The sequence below is a fragment of the Cervus canadensis genome, chromosome 27 (assembly GCF_019320065.1).
Source record: "Cervus canadensis isolate Bull #8, Minnesota chromosome 27, ASM1932006v1, whole genome shotgun sequence".
NCBI classification, from domain to species: Eukaryota; Metazoa; Chordata; class Mammalia; order Artiodactyla; family Cervidae; genus Cervus; species Cervus canadensis.
This window is the reverse complement of record NC_057412.1, coordinates 39,209,674-39,226,669: the sequence shown is the minus strand read 5'-3', so window position 1 is coordinate 39,226,669 and position 16,996 is coordinate 39,209,674. Positions and strand designations below refer to the sequence as shown.

At 39.6% G+C, this 16,996-nt stretch overlaps 1 protein-coding gene across 2 annotated transcripts in view; it reads left to right on the top strand.

The window, feature by feature from the left end:
- Positions 1-16,996, top strand: part of DCBLD2 (discoidin, CUB and LCCL domain containing 2) — a 213,176-nt gene that overhangs the window by 180,459 nt on the left and 15,721 nt on the right. For both annotated transcript variants that reach the window (XM_043448726.1, XM_043448725.1), the window contains 9 exons: positions 4,866-4,917; positions 7,189-7,261; positions 7,564-7,697; positions 9,280-9,320; positions 10,751-10,966; positions 12,030-12,154; positions 14,574-14,724; positions 15,538-15,624; positions 15,771-15,896. In XM_043448726.1, the coding sequence (XP_043304661.1) occupies positions 4,866-4,917; positions 7,189-7,261; positions 7,564-7,697; positions 9,280-9,320; positions 10,751-10,966; positions 12,030-12,154; positions 14,574-14,724; positions 15,538-15,624; positions 15,771-15,896 (1,005 nt within the window). The remainder of the gene's footprint in view (positions 1-4,865; positions 4,918-7,188; positions 7,262-7,563; positions 7,698-9,279; positions 9,321-10,750; positions 10,967-12,029; positions 12,155-14,573; positions 14,725-15,537; positions 15,625-15,770; positions 15,897-16,996) is intronic.

Genomic DNA, 16,996 nt, shown 5'->3' with positions numbered 1-16,996 from the left:
AGTAGGTCTTAGGAAGCATCACCACGAACAAAGCTAGAGGAGGTGATGGAATTCCCATTGAGCTTTTTCAAATTCTCAGAGATGATGCTGTGAAAGTGCTGCACTCAATATGCCAGCAAATTTGGAAAGCCCAACAGTGGCTGCAGGACTGGAAAAGGTCAATTTTCATTCCAATCCCAAAGAAAAACAACGCCAAAGAATGTTCAGACTACTGCACAACTACCCTCATCTCACATGCTAGCAAAGTAATGCTCAGAATTCTCCAAGCTAGACATCAAAACACTACATGAACTGTGAACTTCCAGATGTTCAAGCTGAATTTAGAAAAGGCAGAGGAACCAGACATCAAATTGCCAACATCTGCTGGATCATCAAAAAAGCAAGAGGATTCCAGAAAAAATGTCTGCTTCCACTTATAGATACTCCAAAGCCTTTGACTGTGTGGATCACAGCAAACTGTGGAAAATTCTTCAAGAGATGGCAATACCAGACCACCTGACCTGCCTCCTGAGAAATCTGTATGCAGGTCAAGAAGCAACAGTCAGAACCAGACATCGAACAACAGGCTGGTTCCAAATTGAAAAAGGAGTACATCAAGGCTGTATATTGTCACTCTGCTTATTTAACTTATATGCAGAGTACATCATGCAAAATGCCGAGCTGGATGAAGCACAGGCTGGAATCAAGATTGCCAGAAGAAATATCAATAACCTCAGAAATGCAGATGACACTACCCTTATGGCAGAAAGTGAAGAAGAACTAAAGAGCCTCTTGATGAAAGTGAAAGAGGAGAGTGAAAAAGCTGGCTTAAAACTCAACATTCAAAACACAAAGATCATGACATCCAGCCCCATCACTTTATGGCAAATAGATGGGGAAACACTGAAAACAGTGGCAGACTTTATTTTGGGGGGGCAGCTCCAAAATCACTGCAGATGATGACGGCAGCCATGAAATTAAAAGACGCTTGCTCCTTGGAAGAAAAGCTATGACCAACCTATACAGCATATTAAAAAGCAGAGACATTACTTTGCCAACAAAGGTCCCTAGTCAATGCTATGGTTTTTCCATTAGTCGTATGTGAATGTGAGAGTTGGACCATATAGAAAGCTGAGCACTAAAGAATTGGTACTTTTTTTTTTAATTGATAATTTTGAACTGTGGTGTTGAAGAAGACTTGAGAGTCCCTTGGACTGCAAGGAGATACAACCAGTCCATCCTAAAGGAGATCAGTCCTGGGTGTTCATTGGAAGGACTGATGCTGAAGCTGAAACTGCAATACTTTAGCCACCTGATGCAAAGAGCTGACTCATTCGAAAAGACCCTGATGCTGGGAAAGATTGAAGGCAGAAGGAGAAGGAGAGAACAGAGGATGAGATGGTTGGATGGCATCACCACCAACTTAGTGGATATGAGTTTGAGCTAGCTTTGGAAGTTGGTGATGGACAGGGAAGCCTGGTGTGCTGCAGTGCATGGGGTCGCAGAGTTGAACATGACTGAGGGACTGAACTGAACTGATTATGCATGTGTGTTCAGTCATGTCAGTCTCTTTTTGACCCCTTGGACTGTAACCTGCCAGTCTCTGTCCGTGGGATTCTCCAGGCAAGAATTACTGGAGTGGGTTGTCATTTCCTCCTCCAGGGGAGCTTCCCAACCCAAGGATGGAACCTGCGTCTTCTTGCATCTCTGGCATTGGCAGGCGGATTCTTTTACCACTATGCCACCTGGGAAACCCACTGCCCATATGCTGTACTTGGAATGCATACCTTTAATTAGCACAGTTCAGAAGCCTTCAAGTTATCTTTGACTGTTTGTCTCAAACCTCACAACCGTCAACCACCTCTCTGAATATATATGTACATATTTATCAGAATCAGACCTTACTGTGATTTTTATTTTTATATCCCTGATAGCTAATCATGTTGAATGTCTTTTTAGGTGCTCATTGGAAAAACGTCTATTCAGATCCTTTGATCCTTTTAAAATTGAGTTTTCTTTTTAATGTCTAGTTGTAACAATTCCTTGTGTATTCTGAATAATAGATTCTTACCAGATACATGATTTACAAATATTTTCTGTTATTCTTTGACTTATCTTTCTTTTTCAGGATAGCATTCTTTGAAGCATAACAGTTTCAAATTTTGGTGAAATCAGTTTATTTGCTTATGCTTTTGGTGTCATGTCTAAGAAGCCATTGCTTAAGGCAAAATTAAGATCTATACCTATATCTCCTTCTAAGTATTTTATATTTTGAGGTCTTGAATTTGACTCCACCTTGAGTTAACTTCTGTGTATGATCTGAGATAGGGGTTTCGTTTCCTTCTTTTGTATGTGGATATCCAGTTGTCCTAGCACCATTTCTTTAAGACATTTTTGCCCCCATTAAGTTTTCTTGGCACCCTTGTTGGAATCAATTGACTATAAATTTGAAGATTTATTTCTGGACCCTCAGTTCTAGTTCTGTTCCATTCATTATGATAACTTCCTACATTGCTATGTGAAGTCTTCCTGAGTCAGATGGTTTTCTTTGAGCTATATTCATCTTGCCCAGGCTGCATACTTATTAACTAGGAGCCTTAGAGTAATAGTGATTTTCTGGAATGCTCTTTACTTGGGAAATGCTTTCTAGAAAAACACATTTTAAAACTTACCAGTTCTCTGCTTCATTGATATTTTCTTTGCATTTGTGGAGTTGTAAAGGTCAAAATCTCTAAATCAGACTTTCTTTGTCTGTTTTCTTGACTCTGCTTATAGCTTTCTGTTCTGAATTCATGTTTTCCTCCTAGGGAGCTCTTTTGAGCCCCCAGGGAATTGGAGAGTGAGATCACGTGAGTTACATACATTTGAGCATAATCTGGACTTTCAGCACTGCATGGACTTTTACTATAATAAAGCCCAGCTTTGATCAAGTATATCCATCGTTGACTAGCATCCTGGCATGTGGCCTGAAGCTAACAGGGCCAGCTGGCAGTCTTCTTGTGACTTGAATACCATGCTGGACCACACAGGTACCTTTTTATCCCAGACTATTAATCTTAGAAGTTCACTTTCTAATCTTAGAAGCTGGAAACTCTCTTGGTGGAGCAGGAAAGTGGAAAATAAATTTCTTGTTGAGGCTGTGTAAAGATTGCCTTGAATAGCTATAAAGTACAGGTAATTCAATTTGTCAGCTTTTCCCAGTCAGTCAACCAGGTGGTCGTGAAACTCCAACCAGGCATGTATCCTCTCAAACTCCTTAAACACAGATTCAACTTAATCGTTATTCAAGTACCTCTGGTATGTAAATACTAATCCATGTACTCACTCTCAAAATACCACTTTCCTGTTAGTTTAACAGTTATTACGCTCTAGTTCCTTCAAGATACATAGCAGTTGGATAATAAATACATAATTTTTCTTCAGAATTGTAAAATAGAATACTCGGTTATTTTGTGCTCTCTACTGATTTAACAGATATCTGTACCCCTTCATTGTGCTGGGAAGCATGTGAAGCATTACTTCTGTCAGTGTTTTGGGTGACCTCATCATTCATATTGTATGTGAAATCTCACCTTTTTGATTGGCTTACGACCGTCTTCTAGGTTTTCCTCCTGCAGGTTAGTCTTATGATTGGACTTAGCCAAACATGTTAGCAGTCAAACATTTATTTTTCCATTTATTCAGTAAATGTTGGTAGAAAGCCTCCTCTTGAAACGCTGTATGCTCTGGTAGTTGCTGACGATACAAAGATAGAGACCAACAGCCTTAGTCTCTACACATAAGATGATGTTGCTTCTACCTCTAGAATTGCAACAGACCATTCTTAACATAAGACTGTGAGAATGTATATAGTCGTCCATTCGTTAAATCAGAAAACCTGTAAGTGCCTACTACGTGCTACCACAGTTGGACTTGCAAAGATCAGGAACAGCTTTTGAGAGGATGTGATGGTTGAGCTGAGCTCTGGAGAGGGTCAGCCAGGTGAAGGGATAGTGGGAAAGCCTTCCTGGCCAAGAGAGCACCGAGGCACAGAAAGAAGGCTCATATGGCAAGAAGGCAAGACGGGGACAGAACCAGACCTTGAGATGTTGTTCCTTGAGGTGGGACCTTGCGGGCCATGTTGAGAATTTTGCCCTCTGTCTTAAGAGCTGAAGGAAACCCCTGAAATGTTTGAACCAGAAGCCTCTTACACACAGCATGTGACTTAGTTCTTAATTGGACACGGTTAGCTGTTACACAGATTTGATTTTGAGATAGAAAATGTTAAAACTTTTATGCTTCATCTTTTGCAGAGTGTGCTTTAGAATTACCTGCAGGACTTGCTAAAACAAATTTCGGGGCCCCACTCCCAGAGATTCTGTAGCTATGGATGGTGTTCAAGAATGTGAATTCCTAGTAACACCCCAGAAGACGCTGCTGCTGGTCCTACCCATGGACCAGATTTTAAATAGCAATTGTTAGCGCCATGGAACTAACTCACCTCTCTTTTCTTACTGTTTTCCTCATGTGTAACCAGCAAAGGATCATTTTTAGTCATGTAATAACAAGAAACATTTTTTGTTTCAGGAGCTGTATATTATAGAAGCTACTTCCGGGCTATAAATTATGCTTTTTCTGTGTACCATCCATGTGTATGATATGTGATTCTGTGAGGTGATGTGACAGTATTTAGTACGGGGTAGACATAGCCCCAGAAATCAGGATACTTAAAATCAGAAATAAATCGTGATTAGCAAAAACTTTTTAAAAAGTTAAAGTACATCCTTGACAGCTGTTAAGATTTTGAAGTTTAAAACAATATGGTTTGGGTTTGGAAAAACAGTTGGTGTTTCTGCAAGAGTAAACCTACTTTTATTGAATCAGGTTTTTTTTGCTTGTTTTTCTAGATCTAATTACTTGTTTAGACACTGCATCCAGTTTTTTGGAACCTGAGTTCAGGTATGACTATATTTGTGACTTTTTTTCCTTAAATGTCACTGTTCATTTACTTCATCCTCATCTTATGCACTTGATTATATAATGCACTTTGTATGACTCATAACCGTTGTTCTAAAACATCAATAAATCAGAGCTTATTTAAAGCCACTCAGTTGTCATGTTTAAATTTTGCTTAACTCGTAGCATGTGAATCTTCTCCACAGTGGAAATATAATTTGGATATACTTTAAAAGTAGAACTAGTCAGTCTTCAAAATCTAGTAAAAACTCCTTGGAAAGATAGAAGAGCTGTTTATTTTTGCTCAAAAAGAGTTAGGTAGACAGTTGAGGCTGCTAGAGGAGAATTCTCTGTTCTTAGTCTGGTGGCATTTTTACTATCATTTCCCTGCATTACGCCCTTGACTCTTGCCTGGACTAGGATGAACTCATAATTGGTTTCCCATTTCTCACCTTGCTGGCTTTTTTCTGCCATTCACATTCTGCCAGGTTATTTTCTAAAATCTGTGTTCTATCACTCCTCTGCTTTGAAATATTATTTCAAAACTTACTATGACAAAACACCATCCCTACTCCTTAGCCTGGTTTTCAGGTTTTCACAAATAGCCTGTAGGCCATTTTTCTAGTCTTACATTGAAACGTCTCTGGATTATTTATACTGCTCTGAGCTCTCAGAACTTTTGTCTGGAATCACTTTACTCTTCGCTGCTTAGTCAATTCATTCTCGTCTTCAAAGACCCATCTCACTTACTTCCCCCAGCTTGCTACTACTCCCCAAAGAAACTTCATTTTATCTTCAAGAGTGAGTCTCTCTGTGTGAGCTGGGGGCGCTCTTCAGCCCTCCAGGGGATCCTGGTCAGCAGAGGTAGTCCTGGTGTCACTGTGTGTCAAGTAGCCCTCCCAGAAGGTCAGCTGTCTTGAACCCCCCATGCACCAGCTCCATCTTCACCACCCAAGTGCACACTGCCATCCTCTCTTGCCTGGACTACCTAACAGTGTCTTATCCTCCACTCATGCTCCTTACACTCTCTTTTCTTTCCAGGAGCCAGAAGAACTTAAAAAACAAAAAGCAAAATAAAGCACAATCAGGTTATGTGTAGACACCATTAAAATCCTTTAATGACTTCCTCTTTTAGAAATACACCCCCAAGTCTCCTCCCCACAGACCCCCCAGCTTCTGTGTGATCTGATCCCTGGCTCCTGTTCCAGGCTTCTTTCAGACTAGCCGCGCCTTTCTCACTGCACTCGGCCTGCATGGTTTGTCCTTGGTCCAGACCCACACGAGCCACCCTGCCCAGGGAGAGGCTGTTTCTCCTGGTTGGAGCGCATGTCCCTGCTGTCTCCAGTGATGGTCTCCGGCTCCCTGCTGAGGCTTCGCTTCCTCAGAGCCCCATCCCCTGGCCGAGGCAGTGGCCAGAGCCCCACATATGAACACAGAAACTGGAGCCCAGCTGCCTCGGCACGGCTGTGTGACCTGGAAACGCAGCTCTCCGGTGTCCTCATCTGTAAAATGAGGATAATGATGGTACCTAGCATGTAGGGTTTTTACGTGGATGACCTGAGTGTAACTCAGAATGCTGCTTGGTGCATAGGGGGTTTGTCAAACGTTCATAATCCTTTTGTGAAGTTAGAGTCCTTCTGATTATTTCACAGAGTACCTTTTCTTTACAGCAGAAACATAATCCCATCCTTTGGTTTCATGAAGTATTGGATTAATATTTAATACTTCTCCTACCATGGGCATATAAACCCAGAGAGGACCGCCACCATTTGCCTGGTTGACATTCATGAACCCCACCCCTTGCTCAGCCCAGCACTTAACAAACAGTGTTACAGACATACATACATGTAAATATGTGGAGTGTGTAGGTGGATGAGTGAGTAAGTGAATGAAAGCCAAACATTTTTTTAAAATCACCTTAAATTTGATCAATAGAGGATGGGTGAAACAAATTATAGTTCATCCACAAAATTAAGTATTATGTAGCTACTAAGTATTTTGAATTTCTTTTACAGCAGAAATATGTCCGCCATTCATTATGAAATAAAATAATCAAATCAACATGTAGAATATGAGGTAATTTTTGTATATATGTGGGTGAAGACATGTGTAGATGGATGGAAGAAAGTCTTAAGGACCTTTTAGAAGTGGTGGTTCTCTCAGGGTGGTGAGATAATGGTATTTACATTGAACTAAAAAAGGGTAAGTTATTTTTTGTTTTTTTCCCCAGAAAGTACAGCAATGTATACCATTTAACTTGTTTTTATTTCACAGCAAGTACTGCCCAGCCGGTTGTCTGCTCCCCTTTGCTGAGATATCAGGAGCCATCCCTCATGGATACAGAGATGTAAGTTGGTTGTAGACTTAAGTTAAAGTGATGCCAAAACTTCTCATAGACAGATGTGTAACCTATTGTTTATCTTTATTGTGACTTTTATTTTCTGACAATTACTTCTTTTTAGTAATATGTAATGTTTTGTTCTTTTTCTTCTGCTACAAATCAATTCTATGTTGTATCACCAGTCACCTACCCCCTCTTTATTAAGAAAACTGCCCAGATCAAATAATTTCTAGAGGAAGTGTAAGTGTCTTGTTTATGAATTATCAAAAGAAAATGTGGACCTCATCTTGTCCCTTTCCTTCCTGAAGTCCTCCCCGTTGTGCATGGCCGGTGTGCATGCAGGCGTCGTGTCAAACACTTTGGGCGGCCAGATCAGCGTCGTAATCAGTAAGGGCATCCCGTACTATGAAAGCTCTCTGGCTAACAACGTAACGTCCGTGGTGTAAGTACACGTGCTGTTTATAATAAATGTGCTGCGTGGGGTGGGGTAGGGCCGAATGACACCTGAGCAGTATCGCTGGTGATGGTGTTCATGAGATAACGCTTGTGCGATAAGGACTCACGTGCGTGTCCGATGTCTGAGTGGCTTATTCTCCAGCTGACAGGGCGGTGGTCATTTGGGGGGAGTAATTTGTTTCTTCTTTCTGAGCATAGAAAGAGCCCAGAATGAGCCTGGAAGCTTATGGCCAAATCTTTACTTCATTTTAAAGATGAGAAGGCATAACTAACTACTCTGTTCCTGATGCCTGTGTGGCCCAAGGTGGATTAAGATAATTGAAATACACTGACTAGAAGTCAAATTTTGACATAAGTCAGAGATAATACTATTATGAATCCCTGCCATCCCGAGAGAATATTGTAGGAATGTGTTTTCATTGTATTTATGATCTACTGTTTCACAAAATCTAAACAAGGTATCCAAAGTGGGAGGAGTTGAAACCCCGAGTAGAAACATAGTATGGGTGATCTGTCTGTAAACCTTACATCTCAGACATGCCCGGTCCTGCAGTATAATTGAAACCAGCTTCTCTTTAGGTCCTGGGCCAGTCTCCTTCAGAAGCCCAGAGCTCCACACTCAGGACAGTGGAGAGTTTTACTGTAGAAAGCCAGTATCTCAGTCGCTTACTCTCTTTCATTTTATTTACAACTTTTTAACCATGTAAAAACCATTCTAAGCTTTCTGATCACACAAAGCAGGCGACGCCTGGACTGTCATTGGTCCACCCCTGCTATAGACAGAGTCAGCTACCTTTTCCCCTCTGGTTTCTTCTGGATGATTTTATGCAAGTTGTTTCATTCCTTTCCTCTGTTCTGCTTTTAGAAAGAATTTTTTTTTCATGAGTTCTTTTTTTTTTTTTCAATAAAGGACAAGTCGCATCCACTTGTAATGGTTTGAATGTTGTGCTGAAGGCAGACGTATACACTGCTGATTTAGATGGTTTTATCCCTCCAAGTTCCTCAGGGCCCCTTGACCTGCCATGTGGTGAACTAATCACTTGTCCCACCCATGTGCTCTCCCCAGGCACCTATCCTGCCAGTTACAAAACCCAAATGCAATGCTACCTTGTAGCCCTGAAACATTGATTTCCTATAACAAATGCAGTCTCTTCTTAGTAGTCAGCTTTTCTTCTGTTTGCCCCTGGAAGCTTGAGCCTCTTTCTCCAAGAAGATCACCTTTTGTTTTATAGTCCAAAAAAGCAATTGCTGTAGAAACATTTTAGAAATATGTTAATCTCATGAGAAAGAAATAGAATACGTACTTATTAAAGGTTGCATGGATACACTTGCATAATTATGTATGAAACTAGGCACTAGATACTTGAAGACAAAATTATTTATGCTGATTTCAGAAGTTGTTCTGCTTAATTAGAAATGTGACTTTTTTGCTAGGAACAATAGCAGTTGTCTAATATATAGCCATAGACTATTCTTAGTAAAATAAAAACAAGAAAGTTTTGCTAAGACAAATATGAGGAAGTCATGTGTTGTATGAATGTCACCAAAAAAACCTTTCTCTCTTTCAGGGGACACTTATCTACAAGTCTTTTTACATTTAAGACAAGTGGTAAGCCTCTCATGGACTTCATAACTTATATGATTTATATAATAGCCATTATTTTTTGAACACCGTATGTTAGGCACTTTGCCAGTTTCTAGGTTTTGTTTTTTTGTTGTGGTTTTTTTGTTTTTTGGGTTCTTTTTTTTTGCACTTCCTCATTTAGTACCACAAATAACTCTAGGAGAGAAAATAGATTGTAGTTGTTGTTTAGTCACTCAGTCGTGTCCAGCTCTTTGTGACCCCAGGGACCGGAGCACACCAGGTTTCCCTGGCCTCCACCATCTCCCACAGATTGCTCACACTCCTGTCTATTGAGTTGGGGGTGCCATCCAACCATTCCATCCTCTGTCACTCACTTCTCCTGCCTTCGATCTTCTCCTGCATCAGGGTCTTTTCCAGTGGGTCAGTTCTTTGCATCAGGTGGCCATATTATTGGAGCTTCAGCATCAGTCCTTCCTATGAATATTCAGTCCTTCCCAAATCAATTCAGGGTTGATTTCCTTTAGGATAAAATAGATACTTAATAATTTAATGAATAGAATAAACTGGAGGTTTTTTATTAATAGAGAAATGATCAAGTGACCATGGAAGTTTCCTAAGTAAAAGGGATTTTTTTTTTTAATATGTCTGAAGAAATTAATTAATCAACAGAAAATAATGAGTGCCTTTTTTCATTTGTCAGACACTCTTCAGGTGCTAGTGAAACAAAAGTGAGCAGAATTTCCATTCTGGTAGTGAGATATGGACAATGAACAGTGGATAAGTAAATGAATGTTTACAATGTACTGTCTATAACATTATAAAAGATGTAGGAAATAAGGCAAGGAGTGAGGACAGGCACTGGCGGAGGGACTGGTTGGGAGTTTGAAGTGGGTTGGGGCCGGCCTCATGGAGAAGGTGACGTCTGAGCAACACCTGGAGGAGGTCGGGGAGCCTGTTGCCCACCGAGGAAGGTGTCCCAGGGAGAGGGTAAGGTGTCGCCAGTGACTAGTGGTCATTGCTGTGAATGGGCTTCTCAGGTGGCTCAGTGGTAAATAATCTGCCTGCCAATGCAGGAGATATAGGAGATGCAGGTTCAACCCCTGGGTCAGGAAGAACCTCTGGAGGAGGAAACAGCAACCCACTCCAGTATTCTTGCCTGGAGAATCCCATGGACAGAGGAGCCTGGCGGGGTACAGTCCATGGCATAGCAAAGAGTCGGACACAGCTGAGCACACTCACATCCATTGCTGTGAATACATACGTCTGTGTGTTCTCTGATGAAACACAAAGACAGACCCAGGAAGCATTTGCCTGCTTTTGAAATCCTCTAGTATGGGCTATTGTCAGCACAGCGAATGTTAATTAAAGGTACAATTCAGAGTTTCCAATGAATAAGTATTTATAGCTTTCTGAGTTTATGTCTGGAAACTAAATTACTTTCTTCTGTGTTTCAGGTTGTTATGGAACGCTGGGCATGGAATCTGGCGTGATCGCTGATGCTCAGATAACCGCATCCTCTGTGCTGGAGTGGACAGACCACACGGGACAGGAGAACAGCTGGAAACCCGAAAAGGCCAGGCTGAAAAAACCGGGACCTCCCTGGGCTGCTTTTGCCACTGATGAGTATCAGTGGTTGCAAGTAGATCTGAATAAGGAAAAGAAGATCACAGGTAAAAGAGACAGAAGTTTCTAGATGATTTACAATGCTGATTTCATTTGAAAATCTGGTGACATGTAAGAATTTCATAGAAAATTTGGTCACTGCCAATTTAATTATATGATTTTAAGTTTAGTTCTGGAGAAGGAAATGGCAACCCACGCCAGTATTCTTGCCTGGAGAATGCCACGGACAGAGGAGCCTAGCAGCCTACAGTCCGTGGGGTCACAGGAGTCGCACACGACTCAGCAACTACACCGCCACCAAGTTTAGTTTACTGGTATTTATATGACCGAAGAAGGTTTTATAAAGCATTGCAAAGGAGAGAAGTTAATATTTGATTCTTATTGGTTTTTCTTTTCATTGTAGTAAGTTTTTTTTTTAGGGTAGTACTAGAGTAAAGGGATCTTGAGGCATCTGAAATAACCATCTCCTACAGTCATTAAGTGGAGAAGGAAATGGCAACCCACTTCAGTGTTCTTGCCTGGAGAATCCCATGGACAGAGGAGCCTGCAGGGCTACAATCCCTGGAGTCACAGAGAGTCAGACACGACTTAGTGACCAAATAGCAACAACAGTCATTAAGAGAAGTTTGTGTTCAATGAGTCCATGTTAAGTGCTGCAAATAATATCCCACATGTATAAGAATATCCCACGAGAATAAATTTAATTATTTAGAGCAACTTAACAAATGGCCAGAATATTTGGTTAGGATTGCTTTAGGTAATTTTGTTAAGATTTATTTTGCTTTGGTACTAAAAATAATGCCAGTAATCTTTATTCATCCCCAGGAAGGCATTCTCTTTCGGTAAGTGAGCAGTATTTTGCAGTGACATGAGTACAGGCTGCCAAAATACAATAGTCCGTTCCTTATATGTGGTCATAATTCTTCCTGTCCCTCCAAGGGAACGAAGCCAAGGAGCAGTTCCTATTAGGATGAAACCTAGCACTTAGGTATGGTCCTGTGCCATAGACAAAACTGTTTGAACAGTGCATGTTAGGTGTTAATGCTTCAGTGATGAACAAGCTTCAAGGATCCGACTGTGAGCTCTAATGAATGACCTTCCTGTTCCTAGGCATTGTGACTACTGGCTCCACCATGGTGGAGCACAATTACTACGTGTCGGCCTACAAGATTTTGTACAGTGCCGATGGGCAGAGGTGGACTGTGTACAGAGAGCCTGGTGTGGACCAGGATAAGGTAAAATGATCACTAAAGTATTTCTAAAGAGCATTTTTAAAAGTGGGTGATGGGTAGGTGTGGCCTCTGCCGTGAGCCACGGAAGCTCTTCCTATGTGATACTGAAAATTAAATATCACTTGGTTTTGCTCTGCCCTCTCCTGGTTGTTTTAGGTAGTGTTGGTTACCGGGCTTCCCTGGTGGCTCAGATGGTCAGGAATCCACCTACTATGCGGGAGACCGGAGTTTGATCTCTGGGTTGGGAAGCTCCCCTGGAGGAGGGCGTGGGAATCCCCTCAGTATTCTTGCCTGGAGCATGGAGGGCTACAGTCCACAGGGTCACAGAGAGTCGCAGACGATTGAAGGACTAAGCGTAGCACACACGGTTACTGGCCTTCCCCTTCTAGCACGGTTAGGGGACTCTCAGGGCTCCTGGGTCCTTTTTGATGGTTCTAAGGGTAAGAGCTTTCTTAATTTCTTTTTCCAGTATTAATTAAATTGTTTAAATAATTCATTATTTACTGTAAATAATTTCTTATCTTTAAAAAACCTCTCTTATCAATCCACAGAATGGTGGAGATCCTAATTTGTTCCTAGATTTCTGCTCTCTAGGCAAGTTGAGGGGGGGTGCAGAGGACAAGGCAGAAGGGTGTTAAATTATAGGATATTATAGAAAGATCATTTCAAGATCACCTCACCAACGTTTGTTGTAAAAAAAACAACTATTTTTTTTTCTACCTGGAGAATTTCCCTATCGTATTTTTCAGTTAGCCAAAAAATGACAGTGCTGTAATGTGCCAGAACAGAGGCTAAGGGGTAGAGAGAGAGTAGCAGAGGTGGCCCTCAGCTGGAGGTCAGTGTCTTTCACCTGGGCTCCCGGTCTGGATCCACCTACCGCAAGGGGCCCCTGTCCCCAGGGACGGTGGATGCCTCTCATCTGGAATTGAATTATGAGCACATTTTGTCAGTGAAACCTCCCCGTGAGTTTTGTTTTGATTTTATGATACTATCAGTTCTCTGTCATATATATGGTATGCTAATATTTTCACTTGCCACTTATCTCTCCGTTCAAAAAACTCCAGGGGTTCCTTTTACTCTTTCATCTGGATCTAAACTCTTCAGCTGTTATTCAAGGCCTTTCTTCTTCTCTTCTAGTTGATATCACATGAACTTCACCTTTAGTGAGCCTCCACCCCTTGAAGCAAATAACAGTATTTTCTCTGTATGTAACTTATTTCTGCTTAATGCCCCCAAACTTGACTACTTTTTATTATTAGCACATCCATATTTATTTGTATAGTAATACTTGTTATACTTGTGGAATAATTTTTATAATCATAAGTATTATCAATGCTTACATTTTGAAAACATCTTAACAAATTTCTGAAAAAATATTCTTGGGTTCTTTTTTGAAAGATAATTTCACTGAGTTTAGACTTCAAGGTTGGGACTTCCCACATGGCTCAGTGGGAAAGAATCTACCTGCCAATGCAGGAGACGCAGGATACATTCTTTAAATTCCTCGGTCGGGAAGATCCCTGTAATAGGAAATGGCAACCTACTCCAGTATTCTTGCCTGGGAAAGCCCATGGACAGAGGAGCCTGGTGGGCTACAGTCGATGGGGTGGCAAAGAGTTGGACATGAGTTAGTGACTAAACCCCCACCTATAGGGTCAGAGTTCTTACCTGTAAAATGAGGAAGGGGTCTGGCTTATCAGTTCTGATCTGCTTTTCTGCTGTGACACACACAGCTATTCTGGGATGCAGTTAGGTTACTTGGAAATCATGTGATCTTTTCAAGGCTTACATTTTTGTGTTGTTAGGCAAGACCTGAGCAGCTTTAGTTCTCATCTTTCCCGACTACTGAGACAGTATTGTTCTAAGAACTCAACCCAGTATCCTTTGTCTATGAGGCTTCCCCCCTCTCTGCTGGCAGAGAAATGGGAACTGTATTTATACAGTTTCTCCAGTAGGTGGAGATATATATCCCTATGTTTATTAGTGTGTTCACTTTCAATTTATTGACATAAAAATTATGAAAAGTACACAGTAAAGCATTTCCTCTAAGACCTCAAATGTTCAATTATGCTTTACTTTAAAAATAAATTTATTTAAATGGCTGATGTTTCCACAGGAATTATTAATACAATATACTGTGCACTGCAATTAAAACCTTCTCCTCAAATTACCGTTCAACTTTTGTTATGTTTAAGTCATTTAAAATGATTTTTATATTCAGTATTTCCTTTTCTGAAATTTTTATGAGGAATGTGCAGCTTCTTAATAGTTTTTCCAAATTTTCATACAAATTAATGCTTATTGTCATACTTTGCAGAGCTCTTTTAAGGCCCAGAGCAAAACCCAAAAGCATGTTTCAGTGGAGCAGTTTAGCCCTGGCCTTTGTTGATGTAAAGTATCAATTTTTTGTTGTTTTTTAAAGATATTTCAAGGAAACAAAGATTATCACCAGGATGTGCGTAATAACTTTTTGCCACCAATTATTGCACGTTTTATTAGAGTGAATCCTACCCAATGGCAGCAGAAAATTGCCATGAAAATGGAACTGCTTGGATGTCAGTTTATTCCGAAAGGTAATTCAACAATATGTTTAAGGCATCTTGTTTTCACTGCATTAATTAAAAATGACTTCGCTGTTTTCTGAGAAACTAATAATAATGTGCTTATCCTGTGGTTATCATATCTTCTTAAAGGGATTTTAAAAAAGAAATAGTTATCCCTATTAACTATCATATTAGATATCAAACTGGTTTCTAAAATTACAGGTGGAAGAAGAAAGAGCATCACTGATGAGACAAAGAGTTGGATTTCCAAATGTAATCTCAGCCTTAATCATTTATAATCAGGTCTCATGTAGTAGAATATTTCTATCATTTAAGCACTGATGATTGTAACAGTCATCTTAGCCTAAGTACATTTTACTTTGAATAAATTAAAAGTAGGCATAAGTTCCATCAAAATTATGTAATATTTTAATACTTTGTTTACTGTTATATCCCCAAAAACTACCATAGTGCCTGACACATAGTAGGCCCTCCATAAATATTTATTAAATGAGTTGAATGAGTAGTAAGTATATATATATTGTGACAACATTTTTATAGCTTTATCCTTTCAACATCCTCTATCCTTTCAATATCATCTGGTATTCTCCTTCCTAAGAAGATTCTTTTCGGACAATTTGATTATTTAAAAACTCAGAAATCTCAGTATATTTGTGCATTTACTGCAGATTACATTTATCATTCTGACATCTTTCTCTTAGATTTAAAGTTACTGTGTAAAACTAAGTGCTGTGGGAAATGTTAAACACATTTAAAATTACTATTTTTTAACTATGATTTTTATAAGCAAAATGTAGAAACTTTTCTAAACTATTTTTCAAGGTCGTCCTCCAAAACTTACTCAACCTCCACCTCCTCGGAGCAGCAATGACCTCAGAAACACTACAACCCCTCCAAAAATAGCCAAAGGTATGCCTCCTTTAAAAGTGAGCATTCAGTATTCCCTAGTTTTTTGGTATAATTTTCCATAAATATGTTGAAAGCATTATAAAGTAACTATTTTAGTCAAGTTGGTGTAGATAAAAGAATAAAGAGTTTTTAAAATTTCTTTCAAGGTCGTGCCCCCAAATTTACTCAACCACTACAACCTCGAAGTAGCAATGATTTTCCTACACAGACAGAGCAGACAACTGCCACTCCTGAAATCAAAAATACTACCGTAACTCCAAATGTGACCAAAGGTATGCAAACCCAAAAATTAATACCTGTTTATAGGAGTGAATTTTTTTGTTCTTAACAAGTTTTCAGGAACATCTCCAGCTTTTAAACCCTCAAGGTTCCCCCCCCCCACCTTTTTTTAAGTATAGCAAAAAGTTCAGCTCCATACCTTATAGAAAACTGGCTGCATTGCTAAGTTCTGTTATCTGTTACAATGTAAAATCATTCTTTAAATATTTAGAGATGGCTGCTGTATTCTAGGCTTCCTTTTGTGATTTTTTTTCCCTTCTATAGCTAAATACATGGAGCCTCAGCCTTAGAAAGAAAATTTTTCTAGAAATAACTAAAACCATAGCAAGAAGCAAGCTTTTTTCTGATTATATATTAATTTGTTAGATAGGGATTTGGTAGCAAAAAGGGAAGAAAAAAAAAAAAAAGGTTTGGTGAAAATTAACATACTTTTTAAAAAAAATAGATACTCTGTTAACATTTATTTTAAAAATGTGGTCTCTGTCTTTTAAATGTTTATAGTTACTTTTTCAGATGACACTTTCCAATTTACTTTCAAGCTTGTTATTTATTATTGTTATATAAAATGTTAATATATATAAACATACTAGTTTTTTATTTTACTAGTTGAAAACAAAATTTCAGTTGAATTCAGGAACAAAAGAATCAGTGTCATTAAGGAATTAATTTCAGTGTTGACAGATGAAAAGCACACTAATTTTCAAGACAATGCAGAGAAGACAAAGCATCCATTCAGAGTGACTTAATAAAATTTTAATCATTCTCATTTTCTGAAAATTTGTCTGGATTCAGATAGCTTTCTACAACTTTCCACATCAGTTTCCTTCGTATCTTCTAAAATATTCCCAAAGAGACCTGTGTCTTTCCTCATGTTGCAGGAAAGGCTAGTGTTGATTGGGGAAAAAAAAAAAAGCTTACAGCCTGAAAATTGAGAATTGTGTTTTAGCCAGGTTCTTACCGAGGATTGTAGTCTGGGATACAGCCTCTCAGATAGCTCTATGAAACTGTTCTAAAGACATAAGGGAGGAGCTGGGATATATAGGAATTTTTGCTGGGGAAAAAAGATAAAAAACAAGGCTAATCTAAAGTTAAT